This window comes from Strix uralensis, chromosome 8, assembly GCF_047716275.1.
Source record: "Strix uralensis isolate ZFMK-TIS-50842 chromosome 8, bStrUra1, whole genome shotgun sequence".
Classification (NCBI taxonomy): domain Eukaryota; kingdom Metazoa; phylum Chordata; class Aves; order Strigiformes; family Strigidae; genus Strix; species Strix uralensis.
The window spans coordinates 4,511,433-4,534,028 of NC_133979.1; the positions used below are offsets into that span (position 1 = coordinate 4,511,433).

The 22,596-nt window shown below is 42.9% G+C and overlaps 1 protein-coding gene across 9 annotated transcripts in view; it reads right to left on the reverse strand.

Annotated features, from left to right (window-relative positions):
* FGGY (FGGY carbohydrate kinase domain containing) overlaps window positions 1-22,596 on the reverse strand; it is a 150,298-nt gene that overhangs the window by 349 nt on the left and 127,353 nt on the right. For all 9 annotated transcript variants that reach the window (XM_074875914.1, XM_074875913.1, XM_074875918.1 and 6 more), the window contains one exon: window positions 654-715. In XM_074875914.1, coding sequence (XP_074732015.1) covers window positions 654-715 — 62 coding nt within the window. The remainder of the gene's footprint in view (window positions 1-653; window positions 716-22,596) is intronic.

Genomic DNA, 22,596 nt, shown 5'->3' on the forward strand with positions numbered 1-22,596 from the left:
TGACTCTTTCCTAATTACAACTTTTACCAGGATCAGAGCCCTGCACGCAGCCGCCGCGCAGTTTCCACCCAAACAAGTGATTTGGAGCTATAATTCCACATTCTGTTTACCCTATCGCCAGCTTTGATGTTCAGACGGTGTGTCCTCCGCCGCGGGAGGGGGCAGGAGGCACCGGGGCTCCGCGGCCGCTCTGAGGGAGTGCGGGGCGCCCGGGTCGTCCTGTCATGGCGGACCCCGCGCCCCGCCCGCCGCCGCCGCCAGGGGGCGCCCGCGCCCCGCCGCGCCCCGCCGCCGGGGGAGCCGCCGCCGCGGGCCCGGCCCGGCCTCAGCCCCGGCCCCGGTGCCCTGCGCGGCCGCGCAGCCCGTTGGCGAAGCGGAGGTGAAGTTCTGCACGGGGGAATGCAGCTCCGGTTGCTGGAACCGCCCCGGAACCGTCCCCCTGGCGCTGCCGGGGGGTGTTGGCTTGCCCGGGAAAGCCGCGGGGCTGCAGGCCGCCGTGCTGTCGCCCCAGGCCTCGGCCAGCTGGGTGCCCATGTAACCCTTAAAAAGTCTGGGCCCTAAATACTGCCGCATTCAAGCAGGGCTAGAAGGAGTCTGACCTTAACTTCATTTTCAGCAAATTCTCGCAGAGGAACACACAAAGTCAGAATTACCTTTTATGCTCGTGGTTGGGCTGCACGACTCTCCCAATTTTCCCCATTTTCGCCATGGCCTCCTAGTAAAAGACAAACACAAACTGGAAAAGCCTGTTTTGATTTAAAATACTTTTTGACAAGAACAAGATGTTTCAAAACCAATCGGAACATTACTGATGTATTTTGTTTCGACGGAGCAGGCCAGATGGCATAAAATATGTTCAATCCCATTATATAGTAGTCATGAGAACAAAGTACTGCAGACCCCTCAGTAAACCAAAATCTGTTCCTCTTTCTTACTGGGAGTCCAAGGCAGAACAGACTTATCTTTTATTATTTACACTAACCAAAGGAAATGTTAAACACTGCATCCCCGGAGGGAAGAATTCTCAAATGATACTGTACATGAGATCCCTTCATCATATTCTTAAAGTATCAACACCCTGCAGCAAGGGAGGGCTCGGGTGCGCTCCAGAAGCTAAAGGTAACTCGCCAAGTTGTGCTGCGGAGCCCAGGGCTGCCCTCCCATGCCAGCAGAAAGGTGTAAGAGACAGACCTTGAGCCACTCTGCTTTTGGCCAAAACAAAGTCAGTCGAAGGGATCTCGCAGAATCCCCTGCAGACACTGTCTCTGGGACAGTGTCACTTGTGGAAGGGAAAGGACCAAATAATTTGGTTCCTTTCCTGATCTCTGTGAGATTCTGATTTTCTGTGGATTCTCCTGAGCAATCCTGCTGGAATGAGACACTAATCACTAATGTTAATAGAGGATGAAGCTCGCAAGCAAGGGTGGAGGCAGCAGGCACAGGCTATTTTCAGTGGAAATTATTTCACAGGGAGCATTAAAGCAATAGCTTTCAGATGGAACAGTGTTAAACGTAAAAGATCAGGATTCAAGAATCAGTGTCTGACTAAACCTGTATCAGTGTTGACAGTTTCTAAGCAGGACCCTAAATCTGTTTTAATGTTAGTGCCTGAAGCACAGCACTGGGAGAACATCGGAATGACCCCTGGAGAACAGTCAGCCTGTGCTGCTGCTGGAAGCCATCTAGTCAACTACTACGGCTACATTTTTAAAAGGGTTGGATGATTTTATAGGCTGTAGTATCTGCTGTTGTAAAATCTTTGCTTTCCAACTAATCCAGGATTTTACAGCTGAGGATCTCCTAGAACTTTACAACATAGATGAGCAATGTAAGCACAGTTTCAATGGCCCAGGACAGGCAGGGAGGCTCTTGAGGATAAGCCAGATGACCAGCAGAACTTCCATCTCCTGGTTTCCCGTTTCCCCTGTGTTAAAGAAATATGATCATGACCTAGACGCCAGGATGTACGTGGGCTGCCTGTGAAGCCAGCAGGTACTCTTTCTCCCACGCACAGCAGCGTTTGCTCAGCTAGGCACAATGTCCGTGGGATACCACCAGTGTGCCAGAGCAGCAGGCAGCCCCCAGCTCTGCCTGGGGGGCTGAACCTGCAGTATTTATTGCCTGGCATGTTCTGGGCGTGTTTGCTTCACCCTTCAGCATCAACACGTCCTTTTATACTGCCGGTCCAAATGTGCTACTGGGATGTGGAACGCCTACTTTCTACATTTGTCAACTTCAGGGGGTTAATACTGGATGAAATTGTGGTTCTACCAAAGTAAACAGCACTGCCAGTGATGGTGCGGTCAGGATTTTACTCTGCGAAGGCTTCTGATAAAACAGCAGGGAGTATTTCTGTATTTCATATGCCCATACTCCTTCATACATGCAGAAGTTAATTGAACTTCGATTCCCCAAGAAACACCGATGAAATAACACTTTCAGCGAGATAGTGTGTTCTTTTCTCTGCGACATGTGAACCTGCTGGCACAGAGACTCTGCACACCAGCCAGATTAAAATACTGGCATGGAAAGGTTGGTATCTTTCCCAGTAGAGAAATGGGTATTTATTCCCTGTTCTTTAACAGGTGATTCTAGCTCAAGCATTGTTCCTGTTTACAATATTCTATCTTTTACAACTCCCTTACATGGCCAGCTGAATTTAGAGGCTACCCAAAAAAATGAATGAACAGACAGAAAAAAAGCCCCTCAAAGACAATTCCCTCTGTTACAATCACTACTGCTTTTCCAGGTAGCGTTGTGCCTTACAGAAAATGTCAGGCAAAGGCAAAGCCCCTTGAAGCACTCTCAGTAATGGAAAGAGTTCACCTTGCTCTCTGCTCGCTGCTTTATACCTCCTTTTGAATTGCCCTGGAGATACTGCACGAAAATAAAGCCAAGATGTCTAACGGGTCTAAACATCTCAGACAAATCCACTCTTTTTCACAGGTGCAAAAAAAATGAAAGACAAGGCCAAACTTTGCAGTTGACCCCCTCCGTGCACAGGCAGGGCCTGCCTGCTGCTGCCCCGTTCTGGGCAGTGTTAAGAGAACAAGACACAAACCGCACCGTTCCCAGGACATGTTCTGCTTTACTCTGGGGTCTCTTACAACTTCCAGTGCTGAAAAAAGTGTTACTGCTTCTTTGGGAAATAAGCCAGCCCTTTTGAGATAAACATATCTTCAGACGGGTTTTATTTTTATGCTGTTACTCATCTAACTCCAGGTCTCCTCAGGCTGGTTCACGAGAGACCAGACACCGGCACTGACTCCACCAGGCGGGGAAGGTGTGAGGGGAGCCTGGCTGGGCACAGCTGTCCTGCCAGCTGCTGCAGCCCCAGCCCAGGCTCAGGCTCCCTCTGGCACATCCCTTCGCTCCCCACCGGTGCCTCCGCCACCCCCCTGGGACCCAACACCACATGGGGCACCTGCAACACGGCAGCCTTCAGCCCCAGCACCCCTCGCAGCGGTGGTCTTTGAAGGGTGAAACTGAGTCTCCAGAGGGCTGAGGAAAGCCTCCTGCGCTCCCTGTGAGGTCTCCCCAGACATGAAACCCCTGGCACAGAGGCCCATCCCCTGCCAGGCAGCTGGGGAAGGAGCCACCACGCCCGTGGGGCCGGGAGCACGCCAGGCTGGAGAGGTCCCTGAAGGAAAACTGGTCCCTTGAGGCCTGATCTAAACTAGGGAACTGGGCCTGGCTGCTGCTTCACCCATCGATCATCCACCTTTAGCTAAGGAGGAAGATGCCAAAGCAGTCTTTCCTGTTTATCAGCTAAAATACTTTTGTATTTTTAAATCTGCGGAAAATACATAGGTCTTTGAGAATCCACAGCATTAAGGTCTCACAACATTCACCACAGTAATGTAGAATAATGTTAAAAAAATACACAGCCAGCAATTTTCAACAACTCACTCATTCTACGTTGCTCAAAATATCCTAAATTAATTCTCTCTCTTAATTTGCATTTCAGTTGTGTGTTTTTTTGTTTTTTAAAGTCAGTTTGGTCATTGTTAGTTTGAACAAAAACTTTACTCCCAGAGGAGAGCCTTTTCAACAATTTTCTGGGGACAAAGAGGAACAGAACATTGAAAATATGAATTTATAATGAAATTGGAAACAAAGGAACATTAGAATCACATTACTGAATCAGATCAACCTTGTGCACTGTTCTGTCTCCAACAAAGCCTTAAATATAGCAAAGTGATAATACTGCTGTTCAGAAATAGTTTGTTTGAGGGTTGACATCCAAATCCATAATTCCAGTCACCAAGAATTTCACAATCTTAATTTGAATGACGCTCTATCTTCTTTGTTTGCCAGTCTAGACAGCACAATGAATACAGTGATTTAAACACAATGAATTCTCTCTTAAAACAAAATATTTTGTGAAATTGCTTTTTAATCATTTCTTTTCTCTCTTTCTATAGAGGCTATGCTATAAATAAACCCTGAAAGTTCGCATTTGATCATCATTTCTAAAGGCTGGGCAAGAGGCAAGTGAAGGGTTTACACAGAAAAAAAGAGAGGCACTGTAGAGCAGAAATAAAGGGATGCATTCATGATTTCTAACCTTTTGTTAGAGTGTCAAAGCTGAGACAGATGCAAGCCAGTAAACACTCTGCTTACCATGGAGAGAGTTAGTCAAACGGGGTTACCCTGCCTGGGACAGAAGGAACCCAGGCCCAGGGAACCAGATTCTCCAAAGCCCACCAAGGTTTCAGAACAAGGTGCCATTTTGTTGCTGGAAGGGTGACCCAGCTGGGAAGGTCAGTAGTCATTCAAATTCCTTCAGTACCGGGGGCTGAATTCTGCTCTTCAGTGTGATCTAGGGGGATAAGTTTAAGACACCAGGGTAGCCTCAACAGGCAGTAGATACCCCAGGGAAACCCTGTTTAGAACCCAGGGAAAACCCTGTCTCCTAGAGAAACCCTATTTTGACACAGCATCTGAAAGCTGAAAATTTCAACCATTGTCCCTTCAAATAACGGAAAGGAAAAGGTTTTTAACACCGTGTGGCAGCTGCCGTGCAGCGAGTCCGTCATGCCGGGAGGCACCAGGAAAAGCACATCAGCCTGGCACCAGGAGCCCACCACGGGTGCTTAGACTGGGAGACCCGTCTGCTCTGATTCCCCACCCAACAGCCCCCACACGGGCTGTCTCAGAGCACCCAGCACGATCCTGCTCATCCCACAAGAGCAGCCCATCTCCCTGGGGACTACGGAGGGGGCCAAGGAAGATGAGCCCACTTGTGAATAGTCCCAAAGTCTGATTATCAGTAGTGACTCAAGGACTTATGTGGATGAATATTACTGAAAATTAAGGGGATGTAGGCCCTCAGAAGCACACATCAAATGAGAAAGCAGATTTAGGGACGCCAGCCTTAGGTAAGGAAGTCAAGTAACAAAATCCTATTGAAATTAATGAGCTGGGAACATCAGTCCCCTTAAGAATTTGGGCTTTTGCTTTTTTTAGGTACTTTAAAAATTGTATCTGAAGTTAAATGGATGAGGCATTTGAGTACAAATGCAATTTCCCAGCTGTTTTCTCCCCACTTACTCATTTTGATAATCCCAAGAAACGTTTGGACATTTACCTAGCGTAGTTACTAACTTAACAGTGAAAACAACCACATATTATCTGAAGTTTTACCATACAATTTCGGTGGCTGGAAGCATTTGGCCTGCACGTACAAAAGCATGCAGCAAAGCTCACCAAATTGTGTGGGTATGCCAAGCTCCAGTTACAGCAACAGTGTGCCAGCTGCTTGGAGGAATGATCCTTAGACAATACGAAAACCAAGAGGGGTACTCAGAAGCAAATCAAGCCAGTATTCTCTGTGAAAGCTGCTGGTTTATGGCTTGTCCAGTGACAGCCATGTTCTGTTGCACCAAGAATGGATGGCCTACGAATGATGGGAAGGATGAAAAATAACTCTGCTGTAAACCAGTTTTGGATCGTAACTTATAACTAATTCAGGAATCTCAGAACAAGCTGGAATGAGATGCACAGCTTACTCCTTCCCAAGCTGAAGTTGTTAATCCACCTCATCTTAGTACTTATGCAAAAGGAGGAAATTATATTCATTTTTATTGTGCCAATACAAGCCAAGTGATCAAATGCTGCCATTCTCACAGCCAAATGTGGAGAGAGATCTGTACAGGCAAACGTGCTTCTTCACATATTCCTGAGAATGACACGAGTGTATGCAGGGAAGGTCAGTCTCAATTTCTGACCCACACAGAGCTTTGAAATGCGAATTTCACCTTCATCACCCTGAAGACATTGCCCAGACTCCCACTCAGGCCAGTCTTGACTCTCTGGTGTTTTTGTACAGCTCTACTGTCACAGATCCAGCATCAGAGGAAAATAATTTTAAAATTGCATCATTCACAATAGACTGAAATGTAGGAACATTCTTCCTCATCAGATTTGTTCTGATTTGCTGAATCCAGCAGGTGTAAGTACCTTCAAAGTACACTTCTACGTCCTCATAATAAATACAGTAAATAATGTTATATATAATAATTTTTACTGTTCAACAGTGAAGAACCTCTCTCTCACTCATCCCTATTCCACACACACGAGCTGAGACTAACAGATGCTAACATCATTTTAAGAAGTCCAGTCACAGATATATTTTAATTTGAGGGGAACAAATAGATTTCTTGAAATGCTGATGTTCAAGAAATACTTTTATACTTTTCTAAGAACTGTAAGCAAGGCTGCTATTTTCTTATAGGCTTTTATTTAGGGATTGCTTACTCAATAGCCTGGAGATGCAAAATTCATCTTATCTATGCTTACAGGAGCTACATTAATGTATTTATGTAACAGAGCCCTAGCAGAACATTACTTTTTAGTGGTATATGACTGCATGAAGAAAGCATGTGATGGACCATATACAATATTTTTTTAGTGGTTTTTTTTCTGCCCTTAAATTTGTTTGAGTTATAGGGGCAGATCTTGGCAGCATGCACAAAGCCCAAAATCTGTAACTCAATTCTCTGTGGTATTCTGAATGGAGCGAGCCAAGTTTTAAAACACATTATGGATAAATATTAGAGCTGAGCAAAAATTTCACACCTAAGACCAAAGTGTGAAAATTTGGCTTTCATTCATTTAGTGAAAAGGTGGAAAATTTCACACAAGCTTGTATTTTCTTTTTGCTCTGTTCCAACATAGATTTCTGTGTTCGTATCAAACCTCAGAGAGAGGGAGTTTCTGTCTGTCTGTGTCTGTAAGTGAGACTGCAGAGAAGGAGGGAGAAGAGGACGGGAGGATGGAGGTCCAGCGAGCAGGACACCAGCTCAGGACTTGAGTTCAAGTCTATCTTCCAGGAAAAGTCACTGGCCCTTTGAATCTCACTAGCCATACTTCCAATAACAGCACTGGCTCATCTTACAGGAATATTTTATGCATTTGTTTGTTGAAGACTGTTACAGTGGTAGAGGGGAATCAGGCAAGTAGCTTAGAAGAAGCCCAACATTATTGTACCCCTAAACCATCCAACTTCGGTTGGCAGAGGCCAACTGGATGGACCCTCAGTAATAAGACAAGGTAGTTTTCTGCTTCAAGCACTGAACCAGAAAGTTTGCAACAGATTCCTTATTTGGGACATGTAAATTTACTCTTCTAATTCTCAGTCACCTCTCTCTGAAATAGGCTGCGCCCTGTTTTCCCCCAGGTTTGGTTTGGCTTCATTAAAGTACATCTCACTCAGCCTGTCCTGTACTGTAGGAGCGTGGTTTTCACTCAGAATCAGAGACAAGAAAAAATGGAAAAGAGATCATGTAACAGTAGAGACAAGTGCAGATAAGGCCACAGCACCACTTTTACCTCCAGAGCACCTACATTTACTCTGCTCCAGTGAGCACACTGAGTGTCAGACAGGCTGTGGCCACCGTAGCTGTGTCGCACAGAGCCTGTGCCTCGGCCAGGCTGGCCAGCTGACACACAAAGCCATAAGAGAAGCAGCAGTGGCAATGCAGCTGCTGTAAAGGGTGGCTTGTCGTGCTAGCGATGATATTAATTACTTATTCCGTGGACCAAATTTAGAATGGGATGAGGGTCAGCTATGACTGCCACATCATCTATCAGCTGGAAACTATGTTTGGGTCTAAGCTCCAGCCACACTGCTGCTAAATATAGGTTGGTTTGTTGTTGATTTGACTCTGCACTCCCCCGAGTTGCCTTTGACTATCAAATAATTAAGCAGTTTGCTTTGTGAGGGCTCCATCGCTGGCACCTCTTAGTGCCCAAAGCTGCCTGGATGCAAACTTGACAGCTTAGCAGGAGTTTCAGCTTACCCGGGCAATGGAAAGATCCCAAGTGTTTAGCTCTAGTTTCAGTTTCACACATTGCTGGCGCTGGGTGCCATGAATCAACAGGCTGTGGGCAACATCGCAGCAGTCTGCACCAGAGCTGGGGCTCGGTTCAGCCGCACTGACCCTGACAGGAGCTTCACGAAGCGTATGTTGGCTTTATGATGTCTGTGTATGAAGATCCAAGGTAGCTTTAACACGGCTAGCGCAGATACTGCGAAAATGCAGTCCCAGCAGGCCAGAGCTCTGCCCTGCTTCCCACAGCCCGGGGCAGGCTCTGCCTCCTCGCTGGTCCCACGCCGTGGGTGGCAATGCCACGGCTGGCAGCTTCCTGACCAAAGCAGGGGCTCCCCGACTACACCACCAGCTGGCACAGACAGTACATTTCCCTCATCCCCTCCTGAGGTGGAATAAATTTGTTAACCACACAGAGCATCGCTGTTACAATGGACTAAGAAGGTTTGTTCATATAAACCACATGAAAATCTATTGATTTAACCCGCTTTTTAGGCTGGGAAATGTTATGCTGTCAGGCAGCTCAGTTTAACAGAAAGCAAGCTCACCTGGGAGTCGAGAGCAGTTTCCTACATCAGATCCTGATGCAGGGCACTGCACTACAGCTATAAGCTAAGTCAGCCCTCTCCTTACTCATTGCTGCTGGTGATGGAGTAAACGAAGCTTGGGAGCGCTGCTTCTCTGCACAACCTGGAACAAGTTATTTTGCTTCTCTGGCTCCCTTCTGTCCTAATGCTTTTACCCTCAATTTTAGGTGGTAAAACCTTTGGGGCAGGCAGGGCAGGTGTGTGATTCCACACTAACTTGCACAACAAAAGAAATGAGCTGGACAGAAAGCAGGAGGAGTCATTTGGACAGGGCAGGATAGAACAGAGAAGTTGAAGAACAAGCATCCGCACAGGATTTCCTGACACTCGGCTGTGTACTTGACACAATATTTAGTTGAACTGCACCACTTCCTTTAAGGTGCAAAATTCAGATTTATTCAGCTGATTTCTTTTCACATTCACGCTGAACATACAGCTTTCCTTGCGTTTAGTCATTGAGTTCAAACTTTTATTTGCCATCTGGCAATGGACTGGGGTTTACTGGGGGGAGGGGATAGGAAAAGGGGCTTTTTTTTTTTTTCCTTTTTTTTTTTTTTTTGCATCTGTATTTGCTTTATGAGCTATGGCTAAGGCATCATTTACACATGGGGAACTGGATCGGGTTCTCTCAATTCTTTCCATATGTTCACTTACGCTGTCAAAACATTTTTTCAATCTAATTAATCTGCACACGTCTCTCCGTTCATTTCCCCACTCGGTGGGTTTTAGCATTTTTGGGGTATCTAGTTGGGATTTTGTCATACAAGCAACTTCTGCCTACACTTTGCTTCAGGGTTACTCCATCAAGAAAACAAAATCTATTTGCAACATTTCACTCTTCCCTATCTAATTTCCAATACTGGCTGAGGAGACTTCCCTCTTCCTCCCATCTTTCAAATATATTCTTTGCTGTGCACCAGTGTCTACCTGAGGTTCATGAGGGGAATCCCTGCTGGGAGTTTTGATTTGGGATTATTTTTTATCTAGTTAATCTGATGCGTGGTTTACTATTAAAAAACTATACCTCAGAAATATGCTTACATTTTACCCAATCTGGATTGCATTTGGGAAATTACCCTGGACAGGGACTCATAAAAAAAAAAGAGACTTTTAAAAAAAAAGTCTTTCACTACTGTAAACCAGTAGAAGGTTGAGATGTTAAAACAGGGAATAAACCTACATTAAAATATGAAGAGAGCCTTTTTAGTAACTTTACAGACATCCTATCGCCAACAAAAAATTAAACTATCTCTTAAGAGAAAACTAGTATTTTATAGATATTCAACATGCGGTGGGCAGAGAGTAAAACCTAGAAGAAATGAGAAATCTGTTAAGAGTTTAGAACTGGACTGCGTAGCCATTTCTCCTTGTGAAGCACAGTACAGAGAAGATAGTTCTCTATGGCAGAAGGCATTTGGTTTCCTTGCCATGATTGCTACAGACACAGAGTTAGCAACCTTTTCTAGCACACCAGAAAGTATTTTTCTTTGCCAAATGAGAGGCTACAAGTGACTAAACTGAGTGAGAGCTGAAGCAAGGCACACTGATCATTGCAGGGGGGTTGGACTAGATGACCTTTAAATGTCCCTTCCAGCCCAAACTATTCTGTGATATGACTCTACGATCAGCTGATGATATTGTCCTGTTTTTGTTAAAAACCGGGCACCCTCTCTTCTCTAGGTCTGAGAATCAGAGGCAGTCAGGGATGAGAAGCTACTGCTCTCATTTGCTCTTCTGCCATTAAAACTGGCCTTTAAGAAGAGTGCTGTTTCTAAAAAGCACTTTAAATGCTGGATACATACTGCTACGAAATTTTTGAAAGCTCTTGATTCCTTAAAAACCTGGGAAGCCTGGCCTGAGGGATGGGACAGCCAGCCTGTTGCCAAATGTGCTCTAACAGCAGCAAGGGAGAATCTCAACCTGAACTGTGGGATTCCTGTGCACACAGAATTCGGAGAGATTTATATGAGAAAACTGTAATAGTCACATCAGAATAGGTGTTCTCTGCTCCCCTCGCTCCTAAAAAAGTTTGGCTTGTATCTCTTGGAGACCATTGGGAAATTCTAAATACACTTCTCTTTAGCATTAAAACTTCTCTGTAAGTAAGAGCCTCTTTATACGCACAACCTCTCTGTGTATTCCAGTTACATTTGTCGCATCGAACTTACACAAATCAGAGACAAACTTACACAAATTGAGATATCAACTTACACAAATTGGGAAGAAACTATTCCTGTTGGTAAATATCAGAAGTTACACTCGTCACTACTCTAGCTACCTGTCAGGCCTGACATTTTTCTGTACAAAACCAAAACCAGGGGCTATTTATCCCCACCTGCCTCAGAGCCATAAAAGAGCCTTTGATTACAGTACTATAAGATAACCCCTTTTAATGAGCAAATCTAAACCTGCCACCCAGCACTGCCAGCAGGAATTTTTAAAGGTATCTGAGGCATCTTTTTCCTTAGGAGATCTTCTAAGAAAGCATTTGTATTCATTTGGCAAATAGAAAAAGAGCACATTTTATAATTGACTGTGCCCAAAACAATAGCTGGTTTTGTCTGAAAACACACCAGTTAGAATTAGAAGTGCAGTTAGCATGTGAGTGAGTCATCAAGTGGTAGCAGAGTTGGGCTGGCTCACAGCCTGAGATCTAATATAGTACCAGCCTGCCCCAGGGGCTACCTTTAAAGCTGAGATCTTGCAGAGGACAGCACACTACACAGTCTCCACCTTCCCACCTCCAAATTTTGGCTAGGTGGGAGGGTTGGTGAGCTTGTTTTTAAGCTGTCCTTTTTATCTCCGGGAAAGACGAGCAGCACGGAATCCCTCCACAGGGATGTTCTCACCTTACAATACCCAGCCAGTCACCATTCCTACTTTTATTTTGCTGTCCTATCCTATTTCCCATTGTTTAAAAACCCCCCAGTGAGCTGCACCTTGTGGCTCCTATTTCCAAGCCAACCTTGCCCCTTCACTCACTTTAGTGAGAAATTTCTAACCTACTGCTCCTGAAGCACTTATGGAGGAAAGCTCTTCCCAGCACAACTTCTGTGTAAGGAGGGCAGTCGGATACATCAGCTCCTGAATTTTAATCTTGGACAAGTCACACAAGCCTTCTGCACCTCAGTTTCTTATATATTCCATGGGAATCAGTAACACCACTAGATTAATATCAAACACATAGGAGGGAAATCTAGCCAATGTGGGACACAACTGAAGAAAAAACACTTTGTGCTTCACGATTCAGCTGATCCTAAGAATGGAGCCAATTCCTGCTGCTGAGGATCTGTCCTTTTATTTAAAGACAGCAAGCTGAGAGAAGAGATGAATAGCAGAGACTCAAATGGCTCATGGAGCTTTTCACTTGTAGGTCACCAATCAGAACCTCAGCAAGGTCAGTGAGTGTTTGTGAGTTATCATGGTATGCAAGCTTTTTATAGTGTGCTTTGCAAAGTGGATTTATTGGTTTCGAATTAATTTCTATTGTATGCAGTTTTCACAACATGAAACCCTCCATTGTTACAGCTCAGTCCCTGTTAACCCTTGGCAAAGCTACACATGGAAACTGCTACCACCACCTGAACAGCTTGCCTTTTAAAATCGTACTTGAAGAAGTGTCCTAACTGTGAACTGAGCCTGGGTGACCTCAAAGAGCCTTTCCTAGCCCTGGGTAGAGGCACAGCCATGAGAGGAAAGTTGTACTGCAGCTGCACATACTGTTCCTCACTCGTGCATAAATCGGGAAAGGCAGAGCCCAGCTCTGCAGGCTTGTTCTTTACTCCCCACAGTGACTCTGCAGCCCTCGCTGGGTCTGCTCATGGAGAAAGATAAGTGTGTGTGCTGGCAGCATCACAGGCCTATTCTTTGCAGAAAGTACTTTCTGAAAGAAAAAACAAAGCAGAAGAAGCAAAAGTGAACAACTATATCATTATCTAATGTGCTGAGATCTCAGCAGAGATCATTTCAAAGATCCATATTGTTTACAGCAGCTGATGAGTCTAACAAGTGCTGAAGCTGTGCTCTCGCTTAAAGTGCTAACATATTTACAGTTTTCAATCCTGTCCTTAGCGCTTATCTGTCATTTCAAGATGAATGCTCCTTTTGTACAGGCTAATTACTTGCACGAATACTCCACTAGCTCAAAATCCCAGATTTGTTTCGCTTTTCCATTAGCAGCAATTTTGTACTTTGGAAATTGCTTAATACAGCAAATCTTAAAAAAACCCTACTTTTTGTTCAAAGGTATTTCTTTGGCTGTGACAAGTCTAGAATGGGGGGAGGGAAATTAAATTACTTTTATCTGATGAAAGTCTTGATTTTACTGTACAACTTTTCTAGACATACTCACCCATTGTCCTGCTCTGGCTTGGTTATTGGTATTAGAATAATTTGTGAAGATCTGTATAAACTCAGACTGGATCAGTAACAGATCTAGCTAAATCTCTTGGTAAGAAGCAGTTTTCTCATGCTCAACAATCTTTCCTCTCTATACAATATGTCAAAAATTTGGTAGGATCCCATCCTGCCCCGTCCTCTTCCAGCAAATGGTAGGACCATGTGCAACTGAAAAGCTGTCAGTCATTTCATTTTTACAGGAATAGAAGGAATGTGGGCCATTCTACAACTCAGTAACTTAATTAAAAAAAATACAACCCAGACATGCAAGAAAAAGGATACAGTTATAACAAGGAGGTCTTATCCTGTTGAATGTTTTATGTTACATTCACTGGGTTACCAACCTGTCACAAACCAGTTTCAGATGCAAATCAAAAAAATGCTCAGCAATGTGAGATGCATCTGTTGTTTCTGCTAACCCTGATCCCACTGCAGTCAAAAAAAGGATAACATCTGATTTTCAGAAGTCTCCAGCAAATGTCTGCAACTGCAGTTTAGAAGGCTCCATACCTGAGCAAAGAGAGCACCCAGTCTCTCAGTTGCGTGTTAGATACAGCATTAGATGTCCAAAGTTACAAGACTGTGAATGAAAATGCTGATCTTGAATTAGCCTTTGTTGTTCTTAAGGAACTGCCAATACAAACCGTGACTGAATTTGTGCTTTAAAGGATGTGGTCTCCCATTCCTGCCCAAATGTTTTCTAAAAACAAGAATTCTGCATATGAAGTGCTTTTCATTGTAGATGTATAACACAACCTTTAGAAGTTATGAATGTTGTAAATACTAAAAGTGGACATAAACTTCAGAATTGTATTCATGTCAGACTATACAGGCCATCTTTCATATTATATATATAACAATGAAAATTACCACACATAAAAAAAACCTGGCTGCAGTTCTAAAGTAAGATTTTGTTTTCCCGTTCAGAAATCAAAAGATGTTCCAATTACGTGCAACTGAGTTGTCAGTCTACTGGCCTTTCCATTCTTACTTATTTTACCAGAGCAACACTATTAGCATCATCATAGGTTTTCTTTGTGTTTTTCATTCTATCACCTTTAATATAACTAAAAAGCAGCCTCTGAGGTACTTAAACATCCCTAGATCTGCTTCACAAATCAGCTGGATGAAGAAAAAGTTAAACAACTTGCCCAAAGTCACAGACAGAGTCAGTGGCAAAGCTGGGAATAAAACCCATGTACTTTGACTCTCGAGTTAGGTAATATATACTGTTTTCTCATTGCAAAGTTCTGCTTTTATTTATACCGAGCTAAACTCAGAAGAACTTGATACTAGTGTAGTTTATGTTAGATTTGAACTAGTACTGCTGATGAGAGTGTCACCCCATATACGCATTATCTCCCATTACCAGGCTGCTAGAAAGAACTACTTTGGCAAATACAGCTTTCTTTTTCCTCTGTCACTAAGAAATACTGCACTACATTTTACGTGGTATTTGTTTGATCTGTAAAACCAGCCAATTCAGTTCTTATCTCAAGGACATTAAACAAGCCTGCTGATGTGAGGTGTCTAACATTTCTGGACATTTGTATCTGTTCATACTTGAGGAGTTACAATACCAACAGGGATGCTGATAAACAAAGAAAAGCCCTTCTTCCTTAACCCTTACTGCTAATGCTGCGGAAAAAATACAGCACCCAGGGGTGGAATATGTGCAAAAACCCCTCCAACCCTCAATCTTATTGATGTGCTGCAAATATAAGGTAATACCTATCCATAGTAGGTATTTTCCTGCTTTCTGAAGTCACAAGTAAAAGAATGGCAAATGCTGTTATTCGGAGAAATTGGGAAAGTTACAAAACATAACCAAAAATGTGGATGGGAGGAAAATTAGGCAGGGAAGTTCAAAGGCAGCTAAATGAAATGCTCGTGTGAAACAGATCCTGTGTAATTAGCCACTAGGGGGAACAAGAGTCATGCTGCTTAATTAAGGTGCAGTCCCTTTTAGCAGTGGGCATGAGGGTTATCCTTGCCCAAGAGTGTCTCAACACTTTCCCTGTGAGCTTTGGAGTGGGACAAAGCTTTTCTGACCTTTGTCTGTGTTTCACTTTCCCCTTTCAGGTCTGTATAGGCCTTGGCACAAGCGATGAACAAGACCTGAAGAATTCATACACTTTTCGTATTTTCTAGCTGCAATTAATTATTTTAGCACCTGAAGCACCTGGTAAAAATATTTAAACAAAAACCTGTGAGGAGAAGAAAGGACATGAAGGAAAGGGAGAGGACCGAAAAAAGAAAAAGAGCAAAAAAGGCAAAGCTGTTATTTTTCAGACAGTGTATACTTTGGTGTTGGCTCTTTTAAAGTAGAAGGGAAGAAAAATCACAGGCAGCTCATAAGCAAACTGTGTGAGAAATGTGGAGCAATGCTCTGCTGATATTGTTAGACTGAGGTAGTGGTTGGGAGGGGTGTCAAGGGACCTGCATCCCCACTTGTGCCTGCTGACCTGCATGACTGAAGCCGTGTGAGAAAAATGAATGAGGCAAAAAGTAAAGGCCCCTCCTGGGCCACTTTTTCTCTGCTGCTGAGGACACAGAACTATTCAACAGCATGACTGGGACTGGATCACAGACAAACAATCTCTTCTATTACCATAAAAATGACAAGTAAGTTATAGTTACAGCCTGTAAACACAAGACAAATTAAATAGAGTTCTAAGGGGTACACTGTAACTGGAAGCAGGAACCTACTCCTATTAGAGCCAGCTCAGCCTAAAGAGTATCAGATGTTACTCAGGCCTTAGAAGGCCTGAGACATAAACTATGTGTGTAAGAGAAAAAGAAGTCAAATGACTCATGACAGAGTTTGTTTTAACATAAATGACTTTTTCTGTCTCTTTGCTTTTAAAAACTTGCCATTTTCAGATCCTGAACAGCTAACCTAGGCAGCTGGCTTCCTTAGCTGGTGTCCTTCATTTTGTGTATAAAACGCTGGCATTTACAAACTTGTATTCCTCTAGCTAAGGGAGGGCAGTTTATTTTAGCACTGTGATCAATGCCAGCGTAAATCTTTCCTCTTCCAGTCCAAGAACACTGGCACAACCCAAGCAGTGTGGATATGCTATACCCATAATACAGAGGAGACACCACAACACTTTACTGAGGTCCTATAAGCCTTGTGAGTAGACCCGAGGGAGCAGCACTGAATGAGCCACAAGCCATCCCTTCCTCTGTGCTTTTTATTATGTGAGGACACAGGGAAGGCACTGCGATATGGAAAGAGCAGAGAAAGAGAGAGAGAGGGAAGGAAAGAAGAGGAGTAATATGAAATGGGAGAGAGAAGAATAATCAACAGATAAGAAGAAAAAGTGGAAATGTAAACAGAAGAGAGACACAGACAAGAATATCAGAGTGGGAATAGGGAGAGGGAGATGGTGGGGATATCGGGGGTTTAGTGCCAAAAAAGAAAAGCCCCATTCTCCACCACACCTATCTTCCCTCTCATGTTTCTTTTATTCTTTCCATGCCAGTCCTCTGGTTCTTCTTTGGGATGAGTGGAACTTCCACATCCAGAAAATCACAAGTTTGGCATTTTGTGTCTTATGGCAAATATGCTGGCTATCCAGTGCTTCCACAGGGGCAAAGTTATACAAAGCAAATGGAAAGCAACGCTTGCTTAGTCTCCCTTCCATGCAATGCAAGAATCATCCCTTAGATGGGACTATTGCAAAATTAAACAACCTTACAACCACAACCAGTAAATAATGAGTAATGTGCTTGTATATACAAAGCTTTTATACCAACCAGTCAAAGAAAGTGAGGATAGCTCATCACAAAAAGACCCCATTTATCAGAAGGGCTTCAAACAGCTTAGCATCTTTAGGGCCATTACTCATCTCTTTCACCTAAGCTAAGTGCCAGCTTCCATCCTAGAGGCTAACACATACCCAATTTATCTGCTGTAAGACACTAGAGCACTGCTTCCCCCAGTCTAGTCTAAAGATACAGGATTCAATATCTAAACCACTTAAAGTTAACAGCAATCAGTGATTTCGAGACAACAGATAGGGAGACACTAGTCTGGGAAAATTAGGCAAAAATCAAGTCTTACCAGACATTTTGAAAGCAAAAGGAGTCTGGCACAAGGCTGCTAGACTCAGCAATATTTTGCTGAATAAATCTAAGGTGTTTAATTCAGTTCTGAGCTACAGGGCTGGGCAATGAAGGGACCTTCCAAATGTGACACATTATCATCCTCCACCTCAGAGTTTTGGGAGGGAGAGGTTGGGCTTGGTGATGGTACAGCCCTCCACACATAGTCTTGTGGAGAGATTCTTCAGAAGAAAAAAATATTGACTAGAAATTGATTTATTTTCCAGAGTGTTTTCCACTGGGGGGAAACTTCCAGAGATCCAGAAGAAGTGACATGGTTAGATCTAACCATTCCTCACTCTGCTTAGCGAGGAGCGCATTGCCATGTCACTTTACTCTGTTTCTTGACAAAACAATGTGCTCCCATCAGAGCTTCCACACCCCCACTCCTCCCTAAATTTGTACCTGGTAAAGGACTATCTGGAAGCTGTGTGGAAAACAGCGACTTAAAGCAGGTGCTCACACAAACAGGCTCTATGTGGGTCAAAATACATTTATGTACTGAAGGCTAGTAATGCTGTGGTGAACGCAACCCCCAGGAATACTACACATTGAGTACATCCCCTATAAATTACTCTTAGCTGAAAAGTGCACTTGTGAAAGATGACAATCGAACTCACTTTTGTTGCTTATACACACTTAAAAGGCACAGCAAGATATGGGCACAGCTGTTCTCCTTATTCATGTTCTTCTAGTGTTTTTCAACCCTCATCTGGAGGAGTATCTTTGTGCAAAAATCTGCAACTTATGCTTTTCCATGCCCACTTGGTGGTTAGCCTTTCTGCCTAGATTTCCCTCAAGAGTGACAATTATGGTCTTGCTAATAATTACGTGAACACTTGTCCCAGTAAAAACAAAACAGAGCCATGAAGCAATTTCATATGGATTCTCTCTACATGTCACTGTCCAATTTCTAGTATCAAACTCTGCCTCAGAAATGTTTAAGCGCAGTGGGTGTGAAAAGTTGCTTCAAACCAAGAAAGCAAGCAAGGGTGGGCAATGGTTGTTATATGTCTATATCTAAGAAACCAAGGATACAAGAACCTATGTCTTAGCTGAATAAAGAAAGGAGAATGAGAACTGGATTCCAGTTCTGAGGATGAGGAAAGCCAGTATGGTAATAAAGCAACTGCCTTCTATTGCTAATAAAACTAGTAAAGGTTATGGGATCTCTCCTCTACCATTTCAGATCCATGATTATATGAAAGGGAATAGCGAAAAAATATCATTACTGTTAACCACAATAAAATGAAATGTATTGGAAACACCTAGCTAGTAAACATAGTCTTGTTAATCTATACAGATAGGGCAAATTTTGAGAAACAAACCCCTCTAGACATCTTTAGGAGAAAGGACAACATAGTACATGTAAGTTATAGAACTTCTTCAAATATAGGGTGCCAAAAGTTTGTCCCGATGATACGAACTACTGGCGTCAAATCCCGCAACTAAGTTATCCTAATGTCCTTCAAAAAATTATTGTGAAAAAACCTCAAGCATTTCAGACAGCTAGCACTGTGACTCTACATGCTTGTGCTTTGCCACAGAACAGTCTGATCCCCTGCGCTGACATAGCAAGAGTGCAAATCCCAGATGGAAAATTAATCTCACAATGTAGCCAGATTGAGTTTCCAATTCTCCAGTGCATAACTTGAAGGTTGTTCTGCTCAGCTACTGAAGAGGTGAGGGCAGAGAGACTTTAACTTGTTTGACATCCCGAACATCATTTAAGCAAGACACACTCTGAAAAGGACCTTATTGACTACTGACAGTTACAAAGGATCCATGGTATCCTCCTTTGTACTCATCCTTCCTATAAAATATTGCTATCACACTTTTCCCTGCTTAAATGGCCTGGACAGAAGGGGAGTCCAAGGTCCAAATGACTTCAGCTATGTCTCCGAGTATGTGGGTAAAATCTGTCCTTAAAATAGAAAGGAGATGGGTCACAGTACATTTTAAAGAAAGTATCTATCCTCTGTAAAGACACATTTATGGTTTCCTCATATTTATGGTTTTCCTCAAGAAAAGACCGGGCCAGCAAGCTAGAAAAGCTGTAAGGTTGTGATATTATTAAACTTTGTCTACAAGCTGATCTTAGTCTTAGTCTGCTTGGGAAAAAAAAAAAAAAAAAATCAACTAATTGTATATCTCCTTAGACAAAGTCCACCACGGTCATTTCATGGTTTGTTACAAAAATATGCAGCAGCAGAACCTGAACTATTCTAGGCAGCATATTTTCTCCTGCTTGCCAGGTCTTGGGCTTACTGGCAGATGAGAAGAATACCATTGGTTTAGTAAGAGTCTCAACTTCTGCAGATTAACAAAACACTAGATCTTATTCTTTGCCAACATCAGCTGATGTGAGTTTATTAAAAGCTAAAAGGCATGACAATATACGTGTTGAGCCTACAGACAGAAGAGAATATATTTACATACATACGGTTGCTTCTAATACGGTAATCAGGTACGTGCACACAAGATACAGAACTCATGTGAAGTCAATGGAGCTATGCCAATGCGCAAAGCTGGCTACACCTCCAACATAAAGACTGGGGATTAAGTAGATTTCTTTGGTCATTCGAGCATCTGAGAGATCTTTATTGCCTCTTCAGTCCATCCTCATAAATGTGAAAAATAAGTAATAAAATCTTTATCACCACTCTCAGACAGATTTAATAAACAGGTAAGTCACACTGATATCCCAACACAGAGTGCCCCATCTCCTTTCACCCATGCCCAAATAAAAGGCCATTCATTTGATTTCATTCATGTGCTATTTCATTAAACCACCTATTTTCAGAAAAATAATATGGCCACATCTTTAAGTACGGGATTTCTGAGATTGTTGCCTCCAATATTAGTACTTTTGTGCAAAATACTCAGCTAATGTAAATGGGTAGTTCTGTTATAGCCAATATATTACACTGACTTACTGCAGCTGCCTTTCCTTGTCATTAAAGAGTTACAGAGAAATTCCAAATCTGAACATTTGGGTACTGGATGACATTTAAAATGGAGCATGCTAAGTTTCCACAAAAGGACATCACTTAACAAAAGACACTGCCTTTGTATCCTATTACCTATAGCATCCACAGCTTGTTTCTGAATGGGTAACAATATGAACCAAGTGCAAGAGCTCTCATAGCCTTTATCATTTCAAGATGTGTCATCTACCAGTGAACTGTGTGTCAGATTCCTGTTTGGGCTCTGATCCAGTAAAGTACTTCAGCACATGGGCAGTCCTGCTTATCTTCAGCTGAGCTTCTTGCCTACTTGAAAGTTAGATGATGTACCTAAGTGCTTGATTGGATCAGGGCACTGGAGTAAATTGGTGTCACTCCTCTGAAATCCTGGAGCAATACTGATTTACATTAACTGAGAATTTTGCATTATCATTATGGACTACAATCATCTGTCATTTCAGTGGCTATATGACCTGCTGCAACAAACTTTGACATTTTCTTAGACAAGTTTTTACCTGTAATAATTTCAAGTGATATAAAACGACTACAAATCATCTAACGCGACAATGAACCAAACACTACCGTACAGCATGTACTGATCTGATAATACATCAAATGTATGACAACATATACCATTAGACATTGCACTACACCCAGAACATTTAACAGCAACAGAATTCTTTCTCTCAACTCCAATATAAAAGGCAGCCAGCAGGATGATATCAAATGATGGCAGCTCTGCTTCTCATAAAAGGACCTTGGGGACTCCAAGGAGATTTGTATATCTGCACTTCAGCAGCATAGCAATGTGGAAATGTTAAAGTTAGTAAAGCAAACAGTCCTCAAATGAGAAGGGCAACAGATGTCAAACAGTATCAGATGTCAGTAAACAGCAACAAGACAGAGGGTACTTTTCTTAGCACTTTTGTGAAACCATCATGCCATCAGCTACAGCCACATCTCAGCTGTTTGACTCTCTGAGCGGTGGTGTTTGTATGTGCGATTTAACTCCCACCAAGAGAGGATTTCCAACCACATGGAAATACTGTCCACTGAAGTCAGCTGAAAGAAAGTAGAAATGCTTCTGTATATTTATTGCGGCTTGAAAAGTGGAAAAAAAAAATAAAATCACACTCTCAAACTGATTGAAAGCTCATTCTGTGCTTGGCAGACACAGACAAGCATTTATATTTCTCAACTTTAATACAGAAGGATCATCCTTAGGGCAAAAGAGTAGTTGTGATTCATCCGCTTTTTACCCTTACTGCAAAGACTTCTGACAGTAAGGCCAAAATATGCTAACTAAAAAGGCACTCTTTGTACCATAAACACTAGGCCACAAGGAACTGGACAGTGGCCATCAAATCACTGCCTTTTAATTTCTCTCTCTCATCTATATTTCTCTAAAGATTTCTGGTAAGAAGGCAGCTGACTCTATACAAGAGCCAGAGGCATTGCCAGTATCTTGGTGGTTTCATGCATGCCATATTGAAACTAACTTTATTACACAAGAAAAAAACCCCAGCCTTTCAATTAGGCAAAGATGTATTTCAGTGTCAAAACACCAAGGGAAGAGGTAAAGGAATAGAGTTCTACTGCCGAGTCCAGGTCTGGTTAGCTGCAGCTACACTCCGCAGCCATCGAACATCTTAGCTGCTTACATGGAAAACAGTTTGGTTCTCAGCAAGCAAGAGTCCACATCATGAACTGTCCATGACATCCCTTGATAACTTCACTGCCAGTCATAAGTGAGAGAACAACAAATGGACTGTGAAGATTCAGCTCTTTTCATCATTAGAATACTGTCTCTAACAGTAGATATATAAGCTATGCGCTAACATTTTTTTATGGAGCACGTGTCCTGTCAATTGAGACTGATCATATACAATCCAGGAAGGAATTTTTAACAATATCACTTAGACGAAGAGGCCACGGCCAGCCAATACACTACTCAGAAAAGCAAGAGCTGTCACCTAGCCTTGCCCAGGGAAGGTCTCCACTAAACCTTGGGCCCAAACTCTACATGTACAAATTTAGAGCTTTTGAAGAAAAGGAAAGCAAGAGCACAGCACCTTAACATACTCCATACACCTACAGCATGGTGCCTTAGAATGACCGTCTCCTTCCTCTGCCTTTCCAAAATCCTCTGATTAAGGGAACGGGAATAAAAAAAAAAAATCCCAACACGGCAGGAAGGCCTTT